Source organism: Sebastes umbrosus, chromosome 22 (assembly GCF_015220745.1).
Source record: "Sebastes umbrosus isolate fSebUmb1 chromosome 22, fSebUmb1.pri, whole genome shotgun sequence".
Taxonomy (NCBI): Eukaryota; Metazoa; Chordata; class Actinopteri; order Perciformes; family Sebastidae; genus Sebastes; species Sebastes umbrosus.
Window position 1 is genome coordinate 3,865,189 of NC_051290.1, and position 14,483 is coordinate 3,879,671.

The following is a 14,483-nucleotide window of genomic DNA, read 5'->3' on the forward strand; positions in this document are numbered from 1 at the left end:
CACACAGTCTTAGCCGTCGCCGCGGAGACACAGGCGTCACAGCTTCACACTGATTGCGCCGGGCTGAAACACACTTTCCCCTCCGAACGTCAGTGAAGCGAAGGAGCTCCTTCGCTGTAAACACTCGCTTAAGTTTCGTAAAAAAAAAAAACAGAAACCAAAATTGCTACCGCAACATTACGGCTGATTTTTACCGCCGATGTCACAGGCAACCAACTCTGATGTGAGCTGAAAACCATGAAGAGGTTTCTCTTAATGATGGAGGGCATAACGTTTTTTTCCTTCTTGTGGATACCTAAGAGAAGTACATGTGGAGGCACAAAACATGATGTGTATGTAGAGGGGGAACCACGCTGTTATTAATGTGAATAATCTGCAGAAATCAAAGAGTTTAAGATGCATTCACACGGTTTTTACTTTATATGTGTTAAACTGCTGCACTCAGATGGAGTATTTACTGTGAATTTAAAGCCAGTATTACTGTAAACTATTCCATTTTGACTTCTTTCATCGCCGCAATCAACTGCAGAATATGTCTGCAAGTTAGACGCCCCTTTAGGCAACATGTTAGAACTTTATGTAACATGTTAGAACTTTATGCAACATTCTAGAACTTTATGCAACAGCCAAAAGAACTTTATGCAACATTCTAGAACTTTATGCAACATTCTAGAACTTTATGCAACATGTTAGAACTTTATGCAAAATGTTAGAACTTTATGCAACAGCCAATCAAAACGCTGAAGTTGTCTAACTTCTGTTATTACAACCTGATAATAGTAGAAACAGCAATAGATGACAACGTTTCTTGGACAAAAAAAGAAAGCCAAAGTCGTCACCAAGTTCTGTTTTTTTGTAGATTTGTGCACTATTTTATTTAATTCCATTTTAAATGACTGTTAACGACATGACAGTTGCAAAAATTCCAATTTTTCTTTGTTAAAAATGACTGCTGTTTCGTCAAACTAAAGTTATATCAACCTCACGCTATTTGCAAATTGACAACGTGACCAAGTTGTGTGTGTAGTGTCACACACAACTGAAACACAATTTGCACTATCAGCAGATAAATTCAAACGTTTATTCTTTGACTTGCATGTATGGTTTATAGAAGGTTTAATCTGGAGGAAGAGACACCAAAATGTGCAACAAAAGCCCCATGCACGCCACATTTAAATCCGGGGTATAAAGGCTCCACGATGCATCCATTTCACCACAGAGTCTCTTACTTTGAATCTCCTAATCTCAACAAGCTACACGACAACGTCTCCTACTTCCTCCTTTTGCACTCTGGTTTGTCGTATACGATGACGTTGTCCTCTTTGTCGCAAGTGCACAAAACAAACGTGCAAATATAAGATCAAACTCGTGAAACGGTTCGTTTTTTATTCAACCACTTTCTGTCCGTCTCGCTCCAACACTCCCCGTTCACTTTGAGGTAAAAATAAAAAGCGGCGCCGGCAGGTTAAGAGCAGCAAACGCAGCTTAGAACTGGACCCTGAGGCATCATTAGGTCCAAAACACTGCACAGGTTAGGATTTAGGATGGAGAGTTGAGGTCAGAATAAGGGGTTAAAGGTTACGCACACACCAATGAGGGTCAGGAAAAGTGTTTAATAACGGAGTCTAGTGCTTTCAGCTGTGTGTCTACAGTCTGGACGTCCTGGTAGCCAGCGATGTCAGCTTCCACAGACTCCCCTTTTATATTTTTTTGAACAGAGATTTATCAGATATTTTACAAGAACCTCAATAAAGGAGGGAAAGAGAGATTTTCCACACACGCCATCCAAACACTCTCACACACACACACACATATTAAAGCTTTCATTACACACTCGCATACACTCAAAAAACTCTGACAAACGCCACCGAGATCACAGAAAATCCTCATAAACATCTCCCTGTCTCTCTTGTTCTCTCTGCAAAACACACACTCCTTCTCACACTTGTCCGAGCAGAGCTAGCTAGCGCGCCGGCCCCCGTGCTAAAAATACCCCCGTCTGTTCTGTTGGGGTTGGCCTGGGGGCAACCTGGGCCCCGGCTTATAAATGTCCTCTTTGTAGCGCAGTGGAAATGTCCAACAAATGACTCTTTTATTAGGGCAAGACAAAAAAACACAGCTAATTATGTTTACTCAGATCAACGCCACAGCTCGACCAGCACACACACACACACACACACACACACACACACGCCGGCTCGCTGGGGTGACAGCGAGAGTGTGTGTGTGTGTGGAGTGGGAGAGAAAGTGTACATCTGGAGTTATAAAACAGAAATGTTAAAGTTGACGCTTAGACGGAACAGAGAGAGAGAGAGAGAGAGAGAGAAACAGAGGCTGATGGGAAAACAGTAGCAGGAAATGAAAGTAGGAAACGAAGAGTCATGTAGTGGCTCAGATGCTGCTGATGCTTTGCATGAAAAAGGGAAAAGGAGATGAAGAAGACGCAGTAGGTGATGATGTGAAGAGCGGGAATGAGATTAGATTTTTTTTGCGGCTGAAGTTTGCAGCCAATAAATTGTCAAATATGTTCCAGTCGATGTTCTTTCATCGCATGCGTTCAGTAAATGCCCGACGGAGGCACAACTGTAGACGACACTTCACTATTTTTTTACCACTTAACCTAATGCAAGTTGCTCTCTGCCAAATGAATGTATTGTACAGTATCAACAGCTCGTTCTCATTCTCAGGGCGTCAAACACGAGGCTTCGTCACGGCCAGCAGCAGTCGATACCGCCACACACGACACCCTTAAGCGCCGGTATGTGACGTTCCATTAACTATAATGTAAACCCATCTGCAGCAACAGTAAACGCTCAGGGAAAGTGTTGTGGTGACGTAGTTTAAAGAGCGAAAAGAGACACACAGGTTTGGAGGGGAGGTGGAGGCTTTCATCCAGGAGGCCGCTGTTCACGTCCCGTGCATCACGTTACAATCAGCCGTTCGTTCGTGTTCCGTCTTCACAACGTTAAGTTGCATTTTTACGATAAAAACATAGTAATTTTAAGCCTCAACCTTTTTAATTCACAACACTAAAGGTCCAGTGTGTTGGATCCGGCGGTGTCTTGCGGTGAGGCGAGGAGATTGCAACCGACAGAAGCCTCTCCCGTGCGCCAAGCGTGTTGGAGAGCTACGGTGGCCGACGCGAATGGCCCTCACTGGAGCCATCTGGAGCAGAGCCACTGCGTAAAGCACGTGGGAAGTGAGTGGTGAAGCAAGAGAGAGAGAGAGCGGCGGCGACGGGAGAGAGTAACGTTCTCGACTCCGGCACAAGCAGGAAAAGTTTACAGAGTTTTATTTGTGCCTTCTGGGCTACTGTAGAAACATGGCGGACTCCGTGAAGAAGACTCGCTCCCTATGAAGATATAAACGTATCATTCCAAGGTAACAAAAACACAACGGTTCTTATTTTCAGGTGATTATACACTAAAGAAAACATACTTATTAATATTTTATTCCATTTCTGCCAATAGATCCCTCTAAACGCGAGTTTACTGCAACTGATAAGTGACGCAGAGAAAGCGTCAGTATGTGACGAGTTGGGATGAGAACATGCACGTGAATGCAAACTCAATGTTGCACGATATTTTCTGGATTCAAATATTTTGGCAGGGGAATGATGCAAAGTTTTGACTGGTTGTTTCCTCTCATTGCCGGGGCTGAAGGTGCATGCACGGCCGTTTGTTCAAGTGCAACTTTTAACACGGGGAAGGCGATGAAACGACGTGCGTCGGTCGATGTTTTGTCAGCTTGGTGCGATGGCGCCGACGGAACAGGTGAGTCAAATGTTATCATCAGTAACGGGAAGACAACAACGTATTTATTAACGAGAGGAATTGCAACAAAGAAAAGCTGCGTCGCCCACAAAATGCAAAAAAGGGCTGAAATAAAGCTTAAAAATGAAAAGTGAAAAAGCAGCAGAAGTAGCAGAGAAGGGCGAGAGAGAGAGAGGAAACGAGGTCAAAGGCTGTGAGGGAATTCCTTCTTTCTTTTCAGCTGTCAATCATTCAGCCGGTGCCAGAGATACCGAGGAACCAGCGTGTGAGTTTTTATATGTGTGTTGTTTGAATGGTGCGATAGGTCCTCGACTCGACAATGAACGCCGTCCCCTTCACGGTCACGCCGCCGCATCAGAGAGACAGAGGGAGAAGACGTAACAGACGGAGTAAGAAAAGTAGGATGAGAGAAAGGAAAGAAAGAAAGGAAGGAAGAGTGATAAAGAATGAAGAAAAAAAAAAAAAGGGTGTCAAAGAGGTGGGCGCCAAAAAGCGGGGCGAGAGAAAGCGAGCGCAGAGCGTGGCAGAGGAGGCGGAGAGATGGGGAAGGGTGCTCGTTTTCCAAAAAAAAGGACGGATTAAGGAAAAAGGGCTTCGGATAGTTCAGCCAAAAAACAAGGAGAATAGAGAGAGAGAGAGCGGGAGAGAGAGAGAGAGGGCTGGCCCCTGACCCGCGGACATTATAGGACGGGAGATTATGGTTGTTCAAAACTCTCTAAGCAGTCACCCTGGGACCCCAGCTAATACCCTGACACACACACACACACACACACACACACACACTCACACAGATGGAATAGAATAGAAAATACTTTTTTATCTGTTCAAAATGTACCTTAAAGGGAGATTTCTCAAGTATTTAATACTCTTATCAACACGGAGTGGACAAATATGCTGCTTTATGTAAATGTATGTATATATTTATTAATGGAAATCAATTAACAACACAAAACAATGACAGATATTGTCCAGAAACCCTCACAGGTACTGCATTTAGCATAAAACAATATGCTGTAATCATAACATGGCAAACTGCAGCCCAACAGGCAACAACAGCTGTCAGTGTGTCAGTGTGCTGACTTGACTATGACTTGACCCAAACTGCATGTGATTATCATAAAGTGGGCATGTCTGTAAAGGGGAGACTCGTGAGTACCCATAGTTCCCATTTACATTCACATATCTGGAGGTCAGAGGTCAAGGGACCCCTTTGAAAATGGACATGACAGTTTTTCCTCGCCAAAATTTAGCGTAAGTTTGGAGCGTTATTTATCTTCCTTCATGACAAGCTAGTATGACATGGTTGGTACCGATGGATTCATTAGGTTTTCTAGTTTCATATGATGCCAGTATCTTCACTCTAGCTTTAGAACTGAGTCCGCTACAACCTAAAACTCACAAGTTACGTTAATGCGTTATTATCACCAAATGTGTATTCATGAGAAATGAAAATATGTGTTTTATAAAGTTTGGAACTGAGCGCCACAAACAGCGTAGGGAGACAGACTTGTTGGTTTTGGTCTTTTAGAAACAAAATAATAATAATTCCAGCCGTATTCTTCGTATTAACACACATATACAACGTTTAATAAGCTCCCTCTTTCACACATGCACTCATTGAGAAAGACATTGTGCTCTAGACTCAACCAGGGGACAAGAGTGTTTGGAGGAGGGAGCAGTGTGTTCTCGGGGTGAAAGAAGGGGCAAGGGAGAGCGCTGCCAGCACCTCCTGCTAGCCTGAACAAGAGGAGGAGGAGGAGGAGGAGGAGGAGGAGGAAGGCAGGGATGGATGGTTAAAAGCTGGATGGAGAGCGATACTTTTACCAAAAAAAAGTTTGATTTTTGAGCGATAAAGCCACAGCGACAAAAGCGAAAATCAACATCATTTTTGAGTTCGAGAAGATTTAAAAAACATAGCGGGAAGTGAAGGGGCGGCCTAAAAGGGATTTTACGTGGTGAGAAAAAGAGAAAAAAGATAGAGCTAAAGCGGATAGATAAAACGATAAAGCGACGGACGTTAAAAAGCAGGTGAAAACATCGATTTTTACAAACAAAAAATAAGCAGCTGTCGATTTTTCGTCAATAAATTAAACAAAAGCGGGACTAAAAAAGAACGCTGAGCAGAAGACGATGGAGAGAAGCTTTGAATAAAGGTTAGCGGGGTGTAAGAGGATCGAGTCCTCGGAGGTTCAAGGGTCCTGCCTTGAATGTTAACACTGTCACACACACACACATAAAGGGCTGCCCCTTGTGCCCGCTCAGTGAACTATGTATCACCCAACAAACACACACACACACTTCCACCTCCACTTGTAGAAAGAAAGAAAGAAAAGAGTGGTAATATGATCAGTCTGAGCTCACACACTCCCGTTTGTCTCGCTGTGTTCATGCTACATGCTCTATATGTGCGTCGGCTGCATGTTATGTGCTCATATACTCATAGTATTTCCATCTACTATGTGTGTGTGTGTGTTAGGACTGTGTAACCGCAGCTATGCAGCACACAGCGGGCTGGACCGCAGTAATGGAACCTTACTATAGATGAAGCCACCAGGCCTCACAATCCCCGCTCTGTCTGAGCTGGTTAAAGGCACAATCCACCTAAAAACTAAAGGTCACACGTGTGCTGTAAACTAGAAAACGGGTCCGAGGCGATCGGCATCATGTGAGGATGGATGAGTTGTTTTTAAGATCATAGAGAGAAACAGAGCAGCATCTTTCACCACCTGATTTCCCGTCTTATCACTCGAAGCTGTCACCATTAAAGGTGCAGCATGTAGGATTTGGTGGCACCTAGCGGTGAGGTTGCAGACACCCGATCTGACTGTTATCAGGCCATTAAGTGTGCGTTATCAGTGGTTATAAGCCTCATAGATGTGGGTCAGTAGGGGCCTACTACTAGGGTTTGCTTTAGGGCGGGGCTACCTTGTGATTGACAGGTCGCTACCACGGCGTCGTCCGGTCTGGGAGTTGTCCGTGTTTTTGTCTTAGAGCTTTAACCCTTTCACAGTAAAGTTAATTATAACATAAGTTAACTATTATAACGATATGCGTGGCGTTCAAGTGGTTAAGTCCTGAGAACGCCGCTGCTAAGCAACAGCAATATTAACGTTACTGTCGGCGTCTAGTAGCCACAGAGGTTAACGATTTATCAAGATAGCAAGTGGGTAACATGCAAAAACATAATGACAGAGGGAAAAGATGAGGCCGTTGGGAATATCAACATTTTCCTCAGACTTATTATAAAATTACGAGGAAAAACAATAACCTAACCATTCCTAACTACGTCAACGAACACGTCACAACTCGTGAACTCTGAGCTTTCAGAAACTTTCCACTTACGAGGTTGTGAATACCACAAGAGGGGGGGGCGTTCATACGGACTCTTCTCATGAACACGGTAAACACGTCAACATTTGAAGGCACCATTATTCAGCGTTCGGTTGTACATAGTTACACCGTCTCGTGTCACTTCTGGTTGCAAAAAAACAAGATAGCGACGGCCAAAAATACCAAACTCAAGGCCTCTAAACCGTAGTCCACAAACCAGTGGGTGATGTCACGGTGACTACGTCCACTTCTTCTTCTTCTTCTTCTCACAACGGACAAACAGAGATTAAAGGACGAATTCACCCTTAAAAAGAAAACTCTACCTCGGGTCAATCCTTCACCGGCGGTTAAATATTGAGGGGTTTGGTTTGTAAACGTGTTCCCAGAAAGAGCAGGAAGCAGCAGGACAGGTGTAGAAGAAGAAGAAGAAAACAGAAAGAGAGCTGTCATCACTGTGTGAGATGAGAGAGAGAGTTTGGTCTGCAGGACTGTTATTACTCTGCCCACCATCATTTACACTTCATCACTGCAACAGACGGAGACAAGAAGACAGGCTGGCAGACAGAAGGATAACGCATTGGTGTGTGTGTGCTCAGTATTTACTGTATGCATGTGAGCTTTATGCTAACGTTTGTCCAAACTGCTGTAAACTATAAAAGGAAGACATTGATAACAACCGTCTGCGTAGGGATTGTTGCTCTTTCTGGCTCATTCACAAACTTAAATCACACAAACACACAGTACGGTCTGAGCGTCTGTGCCATGTGTTCATTTCCTCCGGTCTGACCCAGATTCAGTCCAGCCTGTCTGCACTGCGTGTATGTATGTGTGTGTATGTATGTGTGTGTGTATGTGTGTGTGTGAGAGGTATCAGGACCAGACCAGGAGAAACTGGATCCAGAATACCGGATAGGTTTCCCTCGCTGATTGAGAACAGCATCAGTCGGACGTCTGAGTCAGCGTCGATATCGATTCTGTCAAACGAGGAAACTCGGCGGCCCTTAGACGGGCAGATACGAGAATTTTTCTGGGAAGTTTCAATTAATTCAAAACCACATCCGGGAATTTTGCACTTTGGAGCCCCCTAGTGGGAGCAGACGGTAACTGCTTTAATTCCGACAAATCTTAAGCGCGTATTTTGTATAAAGCGATTTTTATTTTGGCCCTAGTGCCACAGGAAATACACTTTGTGGACTGCAAAATGTGTGGACTAGAGCAGTTTTTAAAACAAAAATGTACCCGTAACCTTAACTTTTACGCAATCTAATTGAACTCCTAAAAGAAAGAGCAAAACTTAAACAAATGAGCACACTATTCTAACTCAGAAACATGCATTTTATAGTATTTCTTCTAAAAATACTTCGTACAAGTCGTGAAAACACGTTGAAGTTTATAGATAAAGACATTTAAATGTACATACGATGAAGGGTGCGTGTGGACGTCCATGCTTTGTGTTTACATTAGGCCCGTCAAAGTTAACGTGATAACAACGCGTTAACGCAAATTCGTTTTACGCCACTAATTTCTTTTACCAATTAACGCAACTTGGGATTTTTAGGTTGTAGTGGCATCATATGAAACCAGAAAAAACCTAATGAATCCATCGGTATCAATCATGTCATACTAGCTTGTCGTGAAGGAGGCTAAATAACGCTTCAAACGTATGCTGAATTTTGGCGAGGAAAAACTGTCATGTCCATTTTCAAAGGGGTCCCTTGACCTCTGACCTCCAGATCAGTGAATGTAAATGGGTTCTATGGGTACCAACGAGTCTCCCCTTTACAGACATGCCCACTTTATGATAATCACATGCAGTTTTGGGGGCAAGTCATAGTCAAGTCAGCACACTGACACACTGACAGTTGTATTTTAATCGATTGACAACCCTAGTTTATACATGTGTGTGTGCACCTGTATGGAAAGCATATCTGTGTTTATCTCCATATGTACATGAATCTGCACCATGTAGGTAGTGTTTCAGTGCGTGTGTGTGCGTGCGTGCGTGTGTGTGTGTGTTCGGTAGTAACGCTGCTGCTTGGCATCGTCCCTTCACAAAGCTCCAGCCTCTAATGAGAGCAGACAGGTCTCTGGCAGAGTGACCGTAAAACCAGCTCTAACTGCAGATCGCTTTAAAATGGATCCGGCACAAAAATGTGCTTCTGCTGCTGCTGCTGCTGCTGCGCGTGTGTCGAGTTAAAAATATACTCTACGTATATATATATATAAATATATGTACTCACATTTAAACATAAAGAGTGTTTATGTAGGACATGTGGAAGAGACGTTAAGAGAAAAGAGGAACAGGAGTAAATGAAGAAAAGAAGAAAATGAAACTTGAACATATTTAAAAGTACTTTTTGGATGTTATCCAGAGAAGTCTGATGCATCTATGTATATACTACTATAATACCTTTCATTTCTCCTCATTAAAGTGGCTAAAATCTGTATTTGTATTGTGTCTAATGCAGTAGAAGAAGTACTCAGATCCTTTACTCAAGTCAAAGTAGAAATACCGTGGTCTAAAAATACTCTATTACAAGTTAAATTCTCAGCAAAATGTACTAAAACATACGATATACGAACTGTTGTATGACGATACGTTGATCTAGTAGAACAACCTTTGACTAAAAAAAACAATGTTCAAAATCAATGCAAGACTTGCCGTTGTGTTTTGGCACTATGATGTATGTCGTTCATCACTTGGCGCTGTATTTGACATGAAAGTGTTTATCAAGAACTGCTTTTCTCTTTATCAAATGCTGCTCTGTTCTTTTCCTCTGACACTCTGAATCAAAACCAACATCTGCCACTTCATTTCTTGGCATATTCGGAGGTCTTTTCACCCCCTCGACTGTCGTGAAGAGAGACGACTCGTCTCTGAGCTCGTCTGACATGTCGTCTCCGTCTCTGAGACACCGAGCAGCCGACTAGTAGCTGAGACATAAAAACAGCATCTGGGCAAGAGGGTCCCATCAGATCAACATCTGTCTGTCTCACTTTCCCACAGATGATGATGATGATGATGATGATCAGGCTGCAGCCCAGCATCTCTCTCTAACTCCCTCATACTCACACTTTAACAGCATTCATTGACTATCCTTGACCTTAACTTTGAGATCAGGTCAAAGTGAAAGACGCAGAGCAGCTCTTCCTGTAGATTCTTCTCTGCTTGTGGGGACATTTGGTCCTCATAAGTATAGGCACACTCAGCCTTTCATTCCTCTATCTGACTGACATGCCTCCCCCCCTCTCCCTCCTCGCCATAAACTTGGCCGTGGTCCTCGGTTGCATTCCGGGAACGCGTCTCGCTCGGTGTCAGATGTAACGGAGAGGAGCACCGCGAGTTCAAGCCCCGCGCACGGCCAACGTGCCTCCGCTCGTCGAGCCCCCGCTTTCGCTTTTCTTTTTGAGGTTTTTCTCTTTCTCTCTCTCCCCCCCACCACCCTGCTCTCTCTTTCTCTTCTCCTCCACTTCTCCCCCCAAAAGCTCTCTCAGTCGGCGTGCTCCAGGGAGCCATCAGCTCGCGTGCAGCCCCGGTGGGGTCAAACTACAAGCCGGAGCTTTTCTCCTCTCAGCTGATTAAACTCCCTTTCTCTTTCTGTCCCTCTCAACATAAAGGTCAAACACACATTCAGACACATTACCCTGCATGCAAAGGATTGTGGGAACTGATTGATCAGGAGCAAATATGCTTTGCAGAAAAGGTGTGGAGTGAAGCATGTCACCAATACATGATCAATACCCCCTCACTGAGTCACCGTCAACACATGCACGTTATTCCTTTTTCTGCAACTTTACACAGTCTGTCAGTCAATGTGTAAGAGGAGGAGTGATTTCTGAAACATGCAGCATGCTGGGAACTTTTTTTTTTTGGATGCAACCAGGATGAGGATTCACCAGCGAGGAGGAGAGAGGAGAGGAGGAGAGAGGAGAGAGGAGAGAGGAGAGGGAGTGAGCTTTAGCCTCACTTTAACCCTTTTACGCACAGAACTCCTCATCTCTCTCTCTCTCTCTCTCTCTATCTCTATCTATCTCTCTCTCTCTCTCTCTCTCTCTCTCTCTCTCTCTCTCTGTGTCTCTCTCTCTATCCATCTCTCTCTCTGCGCAAACTTCCCCAAAATAATCACATTCCTGACATTTTTTTGCACATGAAACTTTAAGTTGAAACTTTCTATTCTACTCTATATTTAACTTTGCTGATCACCTCCATATCAGATATGATCGATATCCTATCAGCCTGACTGCAGCTCGACCTCTCCTCTCTGATCTGATCTCCTGATGGAGCCACAGTAAAGAGTGGGAGAGAGAGATTACAGAGCTATAAACTAATCAAAAGTGAAGTGAAAGTGGACTGCAGTCTGCTCTGTGTTGCACCACAGTGCGCGCAACATGAGGATGAACGCTCCTAAAGACACATATCTACAGGAAAACAGACTACCCTGGAATAAAATTACACTACATGAGTAGATTCAGCATTACGCATCAGGGGATGTTGAGCCAAATTGTTGAAAGTTGTAAAATTACGCGCAAATTGGCGATTTTTCAAGTAATGCATGTGGCAAAATCTGTTTAAAAAAGTGCAATATAGGTGGTTTAAGGTCTTTCTACTAGTCGATATGAAGGTTATCTCAGTGTCCCGTTGCAGACTAACTCATCAGTAAGTTGATATTGCAGATATTGATCCGTGATAGGAGCATGCACACAGTAAAACCAGTGAAAAAGTGATGAATGAACTCAGAACTAAACATGCAGAAGTTCACTTTTTACGCACCAAATATTTGGAACAAGCTCCCAGAAACCTGCAGGACCAACTCCAACTCTGACTTCTTTTAAATCAAAGCTTCAAACTTTCCTGTTTTGCTGCCTTTTATTATTAACCCAGATAATGATCTTGTATATACTGCACTAGAGCTTTTACTCTTGTGTGTTATATGTTATATTCTAGCTTGTTTTTATTTTCTAATCTTTAATGTTTTTATAACTGTTTTAATTATGTCTTAATGTTCTTGAATGTCTATGTAAAAGCACCTTGAATTGCCTTGCCAGATCGCAAAAACGCAAAAATGCCAAAAATGCAAAAATGCATAAATAAAAAAATGCCAAAATAAAAAAATAAAAAATGCCTTCAAAAAATGCAAAAAATGCAAAATGCAAAAACAAAAAGTCTGGAAAGAAAGAGTCAATAAATCGACCCAGACGCGCTTACCTGCAGGAGCCAGTGGCAGGTCTCTCCGATGAAAGGGAATCCCATGGATCCTTTGGGCATGGGCAGCTTGCAGTTTTTATCCCGCGTGGCCGTCCATCTGAGCTGCCACAGCTGCTGGGAGACTGCGAGGAGCAGAGCCATGGACACCAGGCAGGCGGCCAGAGTGGCCAGAGCCGAGACCAGGTCGAAGGTGTCGAACAGCATGGTGATGGAGAGCCCGCTGGTCTCTCTGGAGCTGCTGGAAGACTGCTGGAAGCTGCACTGAACTTTCTTTAACTGGATGATTTCAAAGTTTTTTTCATGCGTAAAAGCGCTCCTTTACGCACTCCAAAAGCAGAAGAGGAATGAATGAACTGTGTGGAAGTGCAGATAGATATTGGATCTCTATCCTCAAATAGTCACAAAGTGGTGTTTTCTGTGCATAAAAAAAAAAAAGTGCAAATCAAAGTGTCTGCTGAGCTTTTGGAGATGCTACAGGTGAGCTGTGTCTTCAGTATCACACCTCAGCTTTGTAAAGTGGAAAACCATTAAAACTCACTTTAATGATTTAAGCTTTTAGAGCAACAATCACACCAGGTTTGGGATGTTTGAAATCTCATTTTTGGTCTCGTTTTGTGTCAGTGACTTAAAATGAAGTTGTTTTTTTTAAAAGTCTGCAAAAAATGTCTCAAGGTGACACGTTTTTATGTCAGGAGCTGCATGGGACAGCGTGGTGGGACAACGTGGAAAAAGAAGTGGAGTCGAAGTCCTGGAACTAAACAAGGAGATTTACTTTTTGAGGACTTCTCGATGGGATGGAAAGACTTGGTTTGGGGGGAAAAAATGAAGGAAAAGTCTTCCAGGAATCGCGTCTCTCTCTCTCAACTCCAAAAAATAAGACTCCAAAAAGTTGTAATCTCTCTCTCTGGAGCAAAACGCACGAGGAGGATGAAGAGTAGACTCTTTAAGATCCGTGATGAAGAGGTGCTGCAGGAGATGATGCTCAGGAGGAACCGTCCTCTTTCTCCTTCTCTTACTCTCTGTCGTCCACTCTCTTCTCTCTCTGTGTACCTTTCTGTTTCTGAGAGCGCTCCTCTCTCTCTCTCTCTCTCTCTCTCTCTCTCTCTCTGGCTGCCTATACAAGTCACCCTCAGTGTGTGTGTGTGTGTGTGTGTGTGTGTGGATGCGTGCGTAAAAGAGTGTGTGTGTGCGTCAAAGCCAGAAGGCACCAATGAGTGTTTATATAGTGAGGAGGCAACTGGAAGAGAGAGGGAGGGAGAGAGAGAGAGAGAGAGAGAAGGAGAAGGGAGGATGGGGGGGAGAGAGAGATGGGGGAGGGAGAGAGGGAGAGAGGGCGAGAGACAGAAGAGAGAGAGGGAGAGAGAGAGAGGGAGAGAAGGAGTGAGAGAGAGAGAGAGAGATAGAGGGAGGAGGGGGAGAGAGAGAGAGAGAAAGGAGAGAGAGGAGAGAGAGAGAGAGAGAGAGAGAGGGGAGGAGAGAGAGAGGAGGGAGAGAGAAAGAGAGAAGAGAGAGAGAGGGGGGAGGAGAGAGAGAGGAGGGAGAGAGAGAGAGAGAGAGAGAGAAAGGAGAGAGAGAGAAGGAGAGAGAGAGAGAGAGAGAGGAGAGAGAGAGGAGGGAGAGAGAGAGAGAGAGAGAGAAAGGAGAGAGAGGCAGGGAGAGAGAGAGAGAGAGAGAGGAGAGAGAGAGAGTGTGTGTTAGAGAGAGAGAGAGAGACTCCCCTCCTCTCTCCCTCCTCTGCTCCACCTCTTTCAGCTCCTGGAGGACCCCCTCTCTCTCTCTCTCTCTCTCTCCCTCTCCCTCCTCCCTCCTCTCCTCAGGAGGGGTGGTGTAAAGTGAGCAGCAAGCGGAGCAAGAGGAGAGGAGGTTTGGAGCGTGCTGGAGCTGGCTGCTCGCCAGAGAGAGAGAGAGAGAGAAACAGAAACAGAGCTCCCAGCTACTTTTATGTGACTTCTGTCTCCGTGCGGGACGTGAGAGCTCTCTTGAACTAATCACCTGCAGACTGAACCACATCACGATTAAAGGGACTGTTTGTAAGAATCAGAAATGTCTTGTTTACAGCGACACCTGTGGCCGTTAAGTCAACGAAAGTCAGCGTCCTGTTGCTCGCACTTGTGCTCGCTCTACAACGTGCATCGCTCAAAACAGTGAGGCGACACACGTCAGCTAAAAGCACA

General features: G+C 44.3%; 1 protein-coding gene across 1 annotated transcript in view; it reads right to left on the reverse strand.

The window, feature by feature from the left end:
* Positions 1-13,423, reverse strand: part of LOC119481470 (cytochrome P450 26B1) — a 41,354-nt gene extending 27,931 nt beyond the window's left edge. The window contains exon 1 of the mRNA XM_037758425.1: positions 12,310-13,423. Coding sequence (XP_037614353.1) covers positions 12,310-12,513 — 204 coding nt within the window. The 5' untranslated portion in view covers positions 12,514-13,423. The remainder of the gene's footprint in view (positions 1-12,309) is intronic.
* Between the last annotated feature and the right edge of the window lie 1,060 nt (positions 13,424-14,483).